Below are 12506 nucleotides of genomic sequence, written 5' to 3' on the forward strand. Positions count from 1 at the left end.
TACATGAGGTAAGTGGGGTAATTGATATATCTGCCCCACCTTATGTAACCTATAGCTCATGATCCATGTACCCACGTACCCACGTACCTCTGTCGAACTTCCAGGGCTGTCAGCACGGGCTGTCAGGGCTGTCGGGGCCTTGACGCATCAAATGAGGCTCGTCAATTGAATTTCTACCTATCCCAAATCTCCAACAGCCTTGACGACTGATTTTTTTTCCTTCTCTCTCATACCTTTGCGCTCAACGCTTCTTTCTCCCCTGTCGCTCATTATCGATTGGGATCTTACACTTCGATCGTCTTCTTTGGACTCTCATTTTCCTCCTCTTCTGTTTACTTTGGAGACAGTTGGAGGGCTCAAAGGCATCCAAAACCCGACTTGCGCCGATCCAAATACCATATGCTCCTGTCCTTTTATTAATGAATGCGATTCTGCTTCCGTCACCCTTTTGCGATATCAATCTTACGAACTGTCACGACTAGTCACGAGCATCTTCTTCTCTATCCTTTATCGTTCTCCATCTATTTTTCAGCAATTATAACCCATTTCCGATAGGGATTTTCACACCTTCTACGCTGTACCCTTCCTTACTCCCTGAACGCCGCTCCGATTCTTGTTCGAAGCGCACGCCGGACGCGAGTTGGGATCTCCACTACAGGATAACCTGTTCCGATATTCTCATCCAATCTACCCAGGGATTTGACCTCCGGCTTGGCTTCTCAACTGTAAAGATTCCTTTGAACGAATCTATCTCGTATCGCTCTGTTCTAGCAATGGCCACCCCGGAGGCGCCGCGACAATATGTCCCTCTGACCTGCCATGGACATTCCCGTCCTGTTCCGCACATCAGTTTCTCGCCTCTAGAGAAGGATGATGTTTACTATTTGATCTCGGCTTGTAAAGGTGCGTACTCGGGCCACCCGCTCCGTACAACTTGTGCCAATCAATCCCTAACGCGTTACAGACGGTAACCCTATGCTTCGTGACGGCCAGACTGGTGACTGGATTGGTACATTCATAGGCCATAAAGGTGCAGTTTGGCAAGCCAGGCTTAGTCCTGATGCCGCAACTGCCGCAACTGCGTCTGCAGACTTCACTGCGTAAGTTCTGCTGTCTCGAATTTCGACGTGACGCCACGCCTGCAAGTCCCCTATGCTTTTGCTAATCTCCCCGGACAGAAAAATATGGGATACACATACCGGCGAACTCCTGTATACTCTTCAACATGACCACATCGTACGAGCTGTTGCCTACCCACCCGACAATTCTGACCTCGTTGCCACCGGCGGGATGGAGAAGAAGCTGCGTATTTTCGACTTGACAGAGATGAAGCCCAAGTCTGCGCCCGAAGCCGCTACGAATGGAAATAATCCCGAGCCTGCTATCGTACCGTCCACCATTCAAGCCTCCTCGGCTTTCGAGATAGGGGCCGGCATCCACACCGCCTCTATCAAATTCATAGTTTGGACTAGAGATCCGAATATCCTGATCACCGCTTCTGATAACACACTCCGCTGGTTTGACCTGCCTACCAGGAGCGTGGTGAAGCAGGAAGTCTTGGACGGAGAAATTGGTTCGTGCGAGTTTTGTGCCCTGGCTCCAGAATTTACGTCCAAGACGGACATCGGCGAGGGGCTACCAGTCCTTGCGGTAGCTGCTGGGAAATCTATTTATTTCTGGGGCGGCTTTCGCGCCATGGACGAGCTGAAGCGCACCAAGATGACTTACAAGGTAGCTAGCGTCGCTCTGGACCCTAAGGGAAGGAAGATCGTCGTCGGCGAAGATATTCCGGCAACGTGGGCAAGAGTCTACAGATGGGACGACGACACGGAGATAGGTTCGTGCTAATTTCGGTTCTAATTCTCCACGTATTACTAACGGCTTCGGACAGACATCCACAAGGGCCACCACGGACCTGTTTGGTCGGTGGCCTTTTCTCCGGACGGCAAGCTCTACGCCACCGGCTCGGAAGACGGAACAATCAAGATGTGGAAGAACTGCGAAGGGTTTTACGGGCTCTGGCGCGGAGGTGCAGGCGGGGCACCGGAGAGGAACGCCGAGTAGGGTGGCGTGCTTCGTGGAAGACCTTCAACCGCCTCCAGCCGGGATAGCCCAGATGTTTCGACGAACTCTACCAAGGAGTCGCTATAGGAAGCCATGCCTACTCCTATCCCGACTGAAACGAGCACCCGAACAGCTTTAGCACAGCGTCTTCTGAATCTTGCCGTCTCATGAGCAGAATTCGAGAGGAGCATATTAGACCATTTTGGGTCACAAGTAGACAAGTAACGTGAGATGATGTTTGCTGGTCATCTTATAGTCATTAGGTGGACGTGCGAGAATACCATTATTGGGACAGGGTATTGCCGTACTATCTTGCTTGGAACTGGGGAGCAGATGTGGCAGTAAGCCCAGAGTAGACTACAAAGATATGGTCATAATGCAATATTGCCTTCGTTGTTAGTTTTTGCAGCTGGTGAACTACATGGTGACTGGTCTCGGTTGAACATTGGCGTGGTAGATACTACAACTACGAAAGCAAGAAGGGACTCGGAGCAGCAAGGCTTTTTCTCTAGCAATAAACACGATAAAATTGATCGACCGACAGCAATGTTTCAAGGGTTTGTATCTTGTTGGTAGCTATGTTCAGTGCCTACCAGTATCCAGGTCGGCACTGCGAGAATCATATATTTTCTTGTAATATTCCAATCTCGTGTCAGTTCTAGCATATGGGATCTGATCACCTTTTAAATATGGTGGTAAAAGCTGTCGTTCAGCCAAGGCAAATCTTCCTATTTTTAGAGCACATGCCCAACTACAGCATACCTCAACTACACATTACCGCGCCAGGGTGGGAGGCGGACATGATCTTAGGGATTATATCTTTTTATAAGATTATTTTAAAAATGTAAATATTATTACAATATCCCGACATCGTTACCAGGATAATATTGCATACAAAATTATTTTAAGTTTTCGTAACGATATTTAATAAAAATAACTTTATGTTTAAAATAGTTATAAAAATCGTGTTAAATTTAATATAATTTTAACTTTTTAAAATTATTTTAATTTTTTAAAACGATTTTAACTTTTTAAAACAATTTTAAAAATAATTTTAATTTAAATAAATACGATTTATTTATAAATATAACTTTATTATTTATTTTAAATTACATTTATTTTATTTTTATTATAATTTTTAAAACCATATTAAAAGTACGTAATTATTTTAAAAAAATAAATATTTTATTTTTTAAAACTTTTATATTTTACATATAATCTCGAAACTTTATAACTTTATTTTTTTAAATATAATATAATTTTTTATAATCGTATTTAATTTAAAAAAATCATTAATTTATATAAAAATTTTATTAATAACATTATTTATTTATAAAATTGTTAAAAATTATTTACGTAATTAAAATTATTTTAAATTATTGAAATTATTTTTAAAATTATATTTTAATTTTATATTAACGCGTTAATGTAATATATTTATTATAACGGGGTAAAATAAATATAAAAAACCGTTTAATAATTAAAAAACGTTTTTTATAAAGTTTTTATATTATAATAAATGTTTTGTTTTTTATTGTAAAAATGATTTTTTTTAAAAAAAACGGTTTTTTAATAAAAAACGTTTCCGGAAAAATGGGTTTAAAAAGTTAAAAAAAAGTTAAAAAAGTTAAAAAAGTTAAAAAAGTTAAAAAAGTTAAAAAACGTGGTTTTTAAACTTAAAACTTTTACGTTTATATAACATTAAATTTATTAAAATTTAATGTTTAAAGTTTAATGTTTAAACGTTTAAATTAATAAAATAAAATGGTTAATTTTATCGAATTATTTTTAAAAATTTAATTACTTTTATTTTTTATATTTTTTACTTTTAAAATAAAAAATTTTATTTAAAAAAATTAAATTTTAAATAAAATTAACAAAAATGTTTTTTAAAAAAAAAACGGGTTTTTAAAAAAAAATGGTTTTACACGTATTAAACGGCGGTTAAAAAATAAGTTTAAAAATTAAAGTTTAAAACTTATTATTTTCGGATTTAAACTAATTAAAAGCCTGGAAATAAAAAACCGTTCCTTATAAATAACCGTTTTTTAAAAACCCCCATTTCCGTTATGGTAGGTATCCGCCAAAGAGATTTGAAGGAAAAAAAGCCACAAGTGCTTAACCTAAACTGTTACGCATCGCACATACTATTTGAAGCTGTCACTTTCCTACTACACCTGTCTTCGCATAGGCATGCCGCTGGCGTAAAGCAAAGGCATGTAGTAGAGGAAGTATAAGCAATCATGACAGTATTTTACTAATCCTAACATCGTGCGTGCTGGTGCTCGTACAGCACTTAGCGAGTTTGACCGCGAGTGTGAGGCGCCCAAGGCAGGCGACTCGAAAGCTATCATCCGCCCCTAGAAGATTCGAAGCGACACCAAAGCCTTTAAAATGACTGAATTGCATGAAAAGGGCTCGACGCCGAATCTAAGATCTCGCGGTTTATTGAATAAGCCAACGGGCAGTACTCTTCTCATGTTAGCCCAGTGCCCCCTGTCTCTCAAGCCATGTATATTTTTAATTTAGGCGATAACAATATCAATATTCAAAGTGATGTCTTCGGTATTGGTGTAGCGGCGCCCTTCTCTCCCGTCCTAACCCATGCCCCCGAGTTCGATCCTGCCTTAAGCTTCTCGGTAAGCATTCTCATAACATGTCATCCTCTTCCATTTATAAGTTCGCATAACTACAAGACAAAAGGGCACAAGTTATATTAGCCTATAGTAGCGTCCTATACTGTTCCTTTACCCATAGAGTAATAGTCATAGCAACTTCAGCAGCTGATACAGTTCGTATGGAGTATCAGACAGTCGTGCTAATGGCTGTACTAGGCTTGCCAATATCGGTCAACGACGCGATGCGCCGTATCAAAGTCGCTGTGTAAGTGAGGGTATTGCATGACTATGATAGGAAGTTCTAACCATCTATCTAGTGAGTTTATAAATAGGATAGTATAGCTCGTCATGCTGTCATAGTTGATAGCCTTGCATTTATCCTCACAGCAGCAACTTCAACCTGGACTATTGGAAGAGGGATATAACTTCCCCTGATCTCTTCAAAGATTCATTATTACAAGCTACTGAAGGAAGTATTAGTTATCACGTCTCCATAAACTTGGAGATAAAACCGGAGTATGATGAATACGATCCTGTGTTAACTTTACCCGGCACCGAGGCTCAGTATGATTAGGACCCTGGTTATAAGTAGCAGCCGGCAAATTAAACTAGTTGCGTAACTATATAGTTATTGTCTTTTTTATAGCTAAATAAATCACTAATACATTTTAATATATGGTCATATTTACTTAATGATTAAGCCATTTGACCAAATTACTATTTTAAATATAACTAAAAGCAGTCCTACGGGCTACACAATATGCCCGAGTTTACATAATTGCGCACGTGCCAGATACTGCCCATTAAGTTACTTTCTTATTTAAGCCATGGAAAAAATTCGACACAACATGAGGGCACCCCTGCGGGGCACCACAATAGCCCGAGTTTACGAATTACGTGCCGTTGCTGCCGGGGAAAAGCGCTCGGCGCGCTTCGGCGCGCCGAGCGCCTTTCCCCGGCAGCAATAGCGGACAACCTCGAAGATTAAGCTTTACTAAAATTCTTTTAAAAAATGAAAAAAAAAAAAAAAAAAAAAAGAGCATGTGGGATTCGAACCCAGGCTCTTGTAAAACTTAGATTATTTTAGGTATGTAATGCGTGGCTATATAATTGGTAACCGTAGCTATGGCAAAAAAAAAAAAAGATACGTATTTCGAGAAAAAAATAAAAGTGGGGATCTGGAAAAGCACGTGAAAATTCGAAGATGCACCCAATAAAAACGCTCGAACGTTGCGCACGGACGAACTTCCTATTTCGAAAAAAAGCCAGGCAAAAAAATCGTCTAACAATATCCCTCGTAAACTCGGGCAAAATGTGCTCGGTCCTGATTGGGCTGGCGTCAAGTTTATCAATACACAGATATTAAATCTCTTTAATGTCCACTCTACCATTGAGATAACAAGAACTATAAGAGTTGAGCTGTAATCATGATCACATAAGGATCAGTCTTGAGCCTGTGGGGTCTATAATTGTTGCGGCAAGTTATCATCGCGCTCTATAGAAAAGGACGATAACCCGTCCGCTCATGTGCGACTATAACCTATATGCCTACCAGATAGACGCCAGCTTCTAAGAGTTCCATTATGGCAGTTGTAGAATAAAACTAGATCTTTCAACTATTTAACCAAAAATATGTCCTTGCTAATACCACAACCTTAGAAATGCTTTAAATGCAATTGACAAGGTCCAGACACAAGATCCGAGGGGTTTCGGGGAGATCCCATTAGAAACGTGATTCTTATCTTACGAGCTGCGGTATATGCTAGGCCCTGTACGTGTTAAACCGCTTGACAACGCGGATGGCAAGGCAGTATTCATATTCTGGTATGTTCCTCACGGTAGGCGCCGTGCTTACTACCAACTTAGGAGGACCGAGGGTTTGAGTGTAGGGTAAAGGACAAGGTAATTGGCGAATGCTAGCTAATTTCTGGAAAAGGTGGTTGTTGGACGTGACAAAGTGAAACTGTATGCAGGGGGGGTTCCAGGTGTCTGAAGCGGGGTGGTATCACGTTTTGATGGTGTTTTAGACCTGTATTTGTATGGCAATCTAGGTCCTTGGCAAGTATCCTTACCAACGATGATCCAATAGCGAGAGCATGGCTGATTGATCCTGGGCCTCGTGAATTAAAGAGTTGGCGGTTGGGGTAGAGACCGGAGGGGATTGTGACCGAACAGGATATTCAGCCGCATAATATTAAGGCGAGCTGCAAACTGAAGGCTCGAGAGGTAAGGGGTTATCTGGGAAAGATGCCCCGGATCAAATGAAAAGCTTCATCGCCGGTTTACGACTCACTTATCTGCGTAGTGCCGCTGGCGGGCGCGAGGAGCTAGCCTTCGATATAATAGGCGTATTTCGTTTTCGTCTTCTCCCGCATCTTGCTTATGGCCCAGGCAAAAGCAACTCCCGCGCGGCGGGCAGCATTCGGTAATCGCCTCTCCGAGCTTACTACCATATTCAGTCCACCGTGCCCGGTGACATGGCTGATAACCACTACGAAAGTCCCGTCGCAATATCCACCGTTCCCGACGACCGGACCTACCTCCTGTGACCCCCCGTTCTGGGCAGATAATATTGCGCAGAAAGGTTTCGGGTACTACTCGCCCGCTATCTGCCCAAGTGGATTTGTCGTAGGTTGCACTGCAAGCAATGATAGATCGGGAGAAGGGTTTCCCGCTATCACAGCTGGGGAGACGGCTATGTACTGCGTTCCAAGGCAAGTCCGAATGACGTCGGGGATCCGAAATAGCTTGACTAATTTATGTGTGGGATTTCTAGCGGCTTTACTTGCACCTCGGATACCACAGATTTCCGCGGGGGCGTTTGGGGCTTCATGCGTACAAAATCAGCGAATGGTTCTCCGGCTACCGTGGGACCGGCACTCCAGATCCGCTGGCAGGAAAAAGACCTAATCGATCTCGCTACGGATCCTTTAACTCGTGGTTCGGTTACAACCTCAACTAGTATTCTTACACCGACGCCTGCTAGCTTCGCTTTGCCCGAAGCCACCACATCTACTTCTAAGACGCTACCAGCTCAAGCATCATCGACGGACCTGCAAATAACGTCACTCACCCCAACAACGGAGATCGAAATCAGCGAATCGTCAATAACTTCCGAACCGACTCCAACCACAACTAGGAAGGAAGAATCGGCAAGCCTATTATCGGCAAGTCTATTATCGTCTCCGCTTACAAGTAAGTCAATTACAACATCGTCTATCCAGCCTGGAGGCACGCCCGCCGCGGATAACGGAGGCACTGCGGATCGGAGCGGGGCCGATGGAGATGTTTCTAGCAGCGCTACCTCGAGCGCTAATACGGCAGCTATGGCATTATCTGGGATTTTGATCGGCATTATACTAGGGTACTTCGCAACAATAATATTTCGTCGGTACCGCCGGTATCGAGCGGGTAGAATAGAGAGGTTCCTCCCTTTTGATGTTAGTACTTTAGCGAGTCGAATCTTTGCGAAGCGGAAGAACGGATTGCCCTCGCAAGAGACTACAGTTATACGACCACCTAGATATCTAGGTGCCGAGTTAGGTACAGATGGACCGATGCCGGAACTAGGCTCTGGGAGCCCTCTGGGTACGAAAGACAACCCAGCAGAATTGGGTGTCGACAGTGCGAGAAATAGCTGGGTGTCACGCGTATCACGAATATTTACTGTAAAACTAAGAAAGGAGGTGTGGTCAGTTTGATAGCTTACCTCATTTTCATAAGAAGTAACTTTCCGTAGCCTATTAGTACGTAAAGGAAAGGTGTCTACGGGGCAATCTGAGCTCCATGTACTCGTCATATAATATATATTAACGAACACTGTACCGTGATCCGGAGTTTATGGGCCTTGGTGGAACAATTAGGTAGATCCCTACCTCACAGATAACAACTACTGTAGCAATATCACCACCACTTGTTCAGGGCAATCATTGAATATATTCAAAGCACCGCAGAGAACTTATAAGAAAGCAAGATAACAATACCGATTGACGGATTTAATGAAGGATATTATAGGTATCCTGAAAAAATGACAAATATCTTGTTTATTTTTCAAGGTTAGTTGATAACCCCACAATCTCCTTCGACGACAGTACTTATACTATAGATACATGTCTCTTACGTATATTTTGAACTGGCAGCTTCTCTCGGCATGGCAGTCGTCGAAAGTGAACTAAGGAACCTCGCCATTAACCACACTGGGTGCATCCTCTCCCAAGCCAATCTCTGACAACATATAGCGATCGCTGAGAGTATGGAACGCTATATAACCCAATATGTGGTTGTTTAAAGCCTGCTCATACGGCTCCCGCCCCTTGACCACAACCCGCATACGCCGGACGGCATTTTGTGTCTGCTCAATTACCTTTCCCAGCACTGTTCGGGTATCACTGTCTTCGTAATAAGCTCTGTAGTTGATGTAGTTGCCCTTTTCTTTTGCTTTCTCTTCTTTATAGAATCTGGCATGTCGCTATTAGTAGGATCACCGTCGGAAAGTCCTTCTGTACTCACGACAAGACATCATTGGCGAGGCAGAAATAAGCAGACATGTCTGGGATCGCTTCTAGGAAACACGAAATATCAGGATAGATGGCCTTGGGGAATGTGAAGTATGCATAGGCATCTGCAACACCGGACTTGCTACGCATGTACCAGGCCAAACTATGACCCCCTTTAGTTCGTACTAGGCATCGAAGTTCGGAACGCGCCTCTAAGACGCACGCGTTGTGAAAATCAAGGGATGCGGCGACGATAAAGTTGGCTGCCATAGGGTCCCAGTAATCAAAAGCCGACCGAATTATCCCCGCCCAAGCCTCGAGAAGAATCGTCGGCTGGGGCTTTCCGCTAGCGAAGCGCTCGTGAAAGGGCTCGAAATCCTCCGAAGACTGACATGCTACATCGTCAATGACAATAGCAAGCCAGGTATATATACCGACATATACCTGGACGTCAAGAGGATGATTGGGAAGACAAGCCTGTTACACGCTCTTAGCTGGGGTATAATAAAAAAGAAAAAAGATAGTGGTAATACAATAGCGTAATTTCCCCCTACTTTTAAGCATTTGAAGGAGTGGGACCCCTCAGGATGGGGAATACCAGTGTTAGCTGCACGTTGATGTAGAGCTGACCAATATGTCCCATCGCTGATCACCGGCGCCGTTGTGTACCCGATGCTTGAGATGAAGGAGGAGATTAACGGACGAAGGTACGGCTCAGCTCCCACACTATCTGTAGCATGTTGTCCTTGTTCACTCTGTGACATGGCTGATTTCTAAGGTTACCTAAGCCTTAGAAATCATGAGAATCAACTGATGCTAACGGAGTACTGGTAACTCGCTGCTTCCTGTGATGGTGAATAGAAGGAAATGACTCGAGGTTTCACAGTATTAGAAGGTTTAGATAAAAGATTTCGGATAGATGTGTAAGGATACATGTAATTCGTAGGAAATATAACTCCGTCGAAGTGTAAAACACTATTAATCTGTTTGAGACTGAAGTGTCCATATATATAGAAAGTTTTCTTAGATATCTCAGCTATCTAAAGGTTAGAGTGAATACCTGGATAATATGATTGATGGGCTTTTTACCAGATAATGCAAGATAAACCCATCCTAAGATTGGTGATTTGTAGCATTGAGAGCTCATCTGAAGTTAATTTATATTACTTGATTGCTATTGATCTTTGCAAGCTGATTGCCCAAATCAAGACGGAGCCAAGTGCGGACTTTGGTGGTATTATCTGAGCTGAATGAAGACAGCACGGCTCGTATCACACAGTCTGCCATGACATGTAGGAATTTCCCGTGTTTAGCAAACCTTCCAGTGCGGAACGCTCACATGATGCACGAGATTAGGACATCCGATGCCATTCGGAGATTTTGATAAGCAAACACATAAGCCGATGGGAAAGCAAACATACTTGCAGGCCGGTTGCTCCAGCGCTTTAGATATGCCGTTTGCAAGAAAAGGGAAGACTTGCGGCATGGAATGCTGACATGATAACAACTGCTTCGGAATACATCACCTCGGGATTTGAAAAATAAAATATGGCTTCGGTATAAGCTGACAGAAGGTATGAACATGCAATGGCATGTTTTTAAAAAAGAGTTTACCTCCCGTTTAATTTATATACAACCAAGTCATTGGTATGGGATACCAATTCAGCTGGTCTAGGTTTTTGGTCCGGGGTTTCGGTTTATCTTAATGGCTTAAGGGTTGTTTGTAAACTTAAGCAAGGAAAAGATTATGGGGGGTAAGCATAAGTATCAGCAATATGTTTAAAGGTATTGATTAACTTATTGTTAAACAGTTAATATATACAGTTAAGTAATGATTAAAGCAATATTAATGTAATTATTAATAATTTAATTGTAAAGATCGTAAAAACGCGTGAAATTTAAGTAATAATTATTATATAAGTTTATATAAGTTATTAAATAAGTTATTATATTTATTTTATTTATATATTAATTATATTATTAAAATAATTTATAAAAAAAATCTTTTTTTTTTTTTTAATTTATTAAATTTTATATTAAATAAAACTTTATAATTAATAACTTTATTTTAATAAATAATTTTTAAATTATTAATGTAATATTTTATATTTAATAAAAAATATTATATTATTTTTTTATTTTTTTTTTATTATTTTTTAAATTTATTTATTATAACGGTTAAAATATAAAAAATTATTATAAATACCTTTTTAAAAACCATAGTTTTAATGTTAAAATTATATTTTAACATTATTAAAAATATATTAAAATTAATATAATTTTATTAAATAATTAAAAAACAATAAATATAATATAATTAATTATTAAAATTTAATATTTTTAAATTTTATAATATTTTTAAATTTTATAATATTTTTAAATTTTATAATTTATAAATAAAGTTAAATAAACAATAAAAAACGGGTTAAATAAATAATATATACGTTATAATTATATAAATAATAAAGTTAATAAATATTATATAAATATTATATATATTTTTATATAAATATTATATATATTTTTATATAAATTTATTTATCCCCGGTTATATTTTTTATAATAATTTTGTTAAATTTATTAAACTTTTTAATTTTATTAATTTATTTAACATACGCGTTTTTTTATTAATTAACTTTATATTTAATTAAATAATTTTATATAATATAACTTAACTTTATATATATATATATATATATTAAAAATTATTTAAAAAAACCTCGTTTTTAACTTTTTTACTTTAAAATAATTACATGTAACCGTATAATCTTTAACCGATATATGCGACCAAGTAAAAACAATATAATATTATATCGAAATAAAAACATATAAGTTTTACATCGTCATTTTAATTAACTTAATTAAATAAAAAGTTATAAAATAAAAGTATTATTAAATAAACGGTGTAAAATTTAACCAATAAAAAAACGCGTATTTTAAAATAGTTTAAATGGTTAAAACTTATAATAAAATATAAATATATATTAATAAATTTATATAAAAAATTAAATATTTAAAAATATATAATAACTTTATATATTATTTATTTAACTTGTTTTTTACTGTTTATTTAACTTTGTTTTAATTTATATTTATATAATTATTATTTATATTTAATTAAGTTTTTAATTAAAATTAAAATTAATTTATTTTATATTATTTTTATTTTTATTATATAATATTTTTATTTTAATTAAAAAATTATTTTTTTAATTAAATTAAAAAAATATATTATATTTTTTTAAAGATTTTAAATATTTTTTATAAAAATATTATTTTAATTATTTTATACCTTAATTAAAAAATAAATAAAAATATAAATAACGTT

General features: G+C 38.5%; 3 protein-coding genes across 3 annotated transcripts; 2 read left to right on the forward strand and 1 right to left on the reverse strand.

Moving 5' to 3' along the window:
• The first annotated feature begins 121 nt into the window (after positions 1-121).
• Positions 122-2663, forward strand: F4817DRAFT_352550 (WD40 repeat-like protein). Its single transcript, XM_049305248.1, has 4 exons — positions 122-903; positions 965-1100; positions 1179-1837; positions 1892-2663. Exons 1-4 carry the CDS (start codon positions 774-776, stop codon positions 2062-2064), a joined length of 1098 nt encoding a protein of 365 aa, XP_049154312.1. The 5' UTR covers positions 122-773; the 3' UTR covers positions 2065-2663.
• Positions 2664-6586: 3923 nt separating this feature from the next.
• Positions 6587-8576, forward strand: F4817DRAFT_292802 (uncharacterized protein). The gene is made up of 2 exons (XM_049299704.1): positions 6587-7396; positions 7459-8576. Exons 1-2 carry the CDS (start codon positions 7065-7067, stop codon positions 8381-8383), a joined length of 1257 nt encoding a protein of 418 aa, XP_049154313.1. The 5' UTR covers positions 6587-7064; the 3' UTR covers positions 8384-8576.
• A 277-nt stretch (positions 8577-8853) lies between these two features.
• Positions 8854-9942, reverse strand: F4817DRAFT_362175 (terpenoid synthase; the record flags this gene model as incomplete). Its single annotated transcript, XM_049306493.1, has 3 exons — positions 8854-9139; positions 9192-9655; positions 9712-9942. The coding sequence occupies 3 exons, from the start codon at positions 9940-9942 to the stop codon at positions 8854-8856; spliced, it is 981 nt and encodes a 326-aa protein (XP_049154314.1).
• Between the last annotated feature and the right edge of the window lie 2564 nt (positions 9943-12506).

This window comes from Daldinia loculata (genome assembly GCF_022478755.1).
Source record: "Daldinia loculata strain CBS 113971 unplaced genomic scaffold F4817scaffold_85, whole genome shotgun sequence".
Taxonomy (NCBI): Eukaryota; Fungi; Ascomycota; class Sordariomycetes; order Xylariales; family Hypoxylaceae; genus Daldinia; species Daldinia loculata.

Coding starts and splice junctions, on each gene's coding strand:
- F4817DRAFT_352550 (XM_049305248.1), top strand. CDS start 774: ATGGCCACCCCGGAGGCGCCGCGACAATATGTCCCTCTGACCTGCCAT. Junction 1,101..1,178: donor GCGTCTGCAGACTTCACTGC/GTAAGTTCTGCT, acceptor CTCCCCGGACAG/AAAAATATGGGATACACATA. Junction 1,838..1,891: donor GGACGACGACACGGAGATAG/GTTCGTGCTAAT, acceptor GGCTTCGGACAG/ACATCCACAAGGGCCACCAC.
- F4817DRAFT_292802 (XM_049299704.1), top strand. CDS start 7,065: ATGGCCCAGGCAAAAGCAACTCCCGCGCGGCGGGCAGCATTCGGTAAT. Junction 7,397..7,458: donor GCTATGTACTGCGTTCCAAG/GCAAGTCCGAAT, acceptor TGGGATTTCTAG/CGGCTTTACTTGCACCTCGG.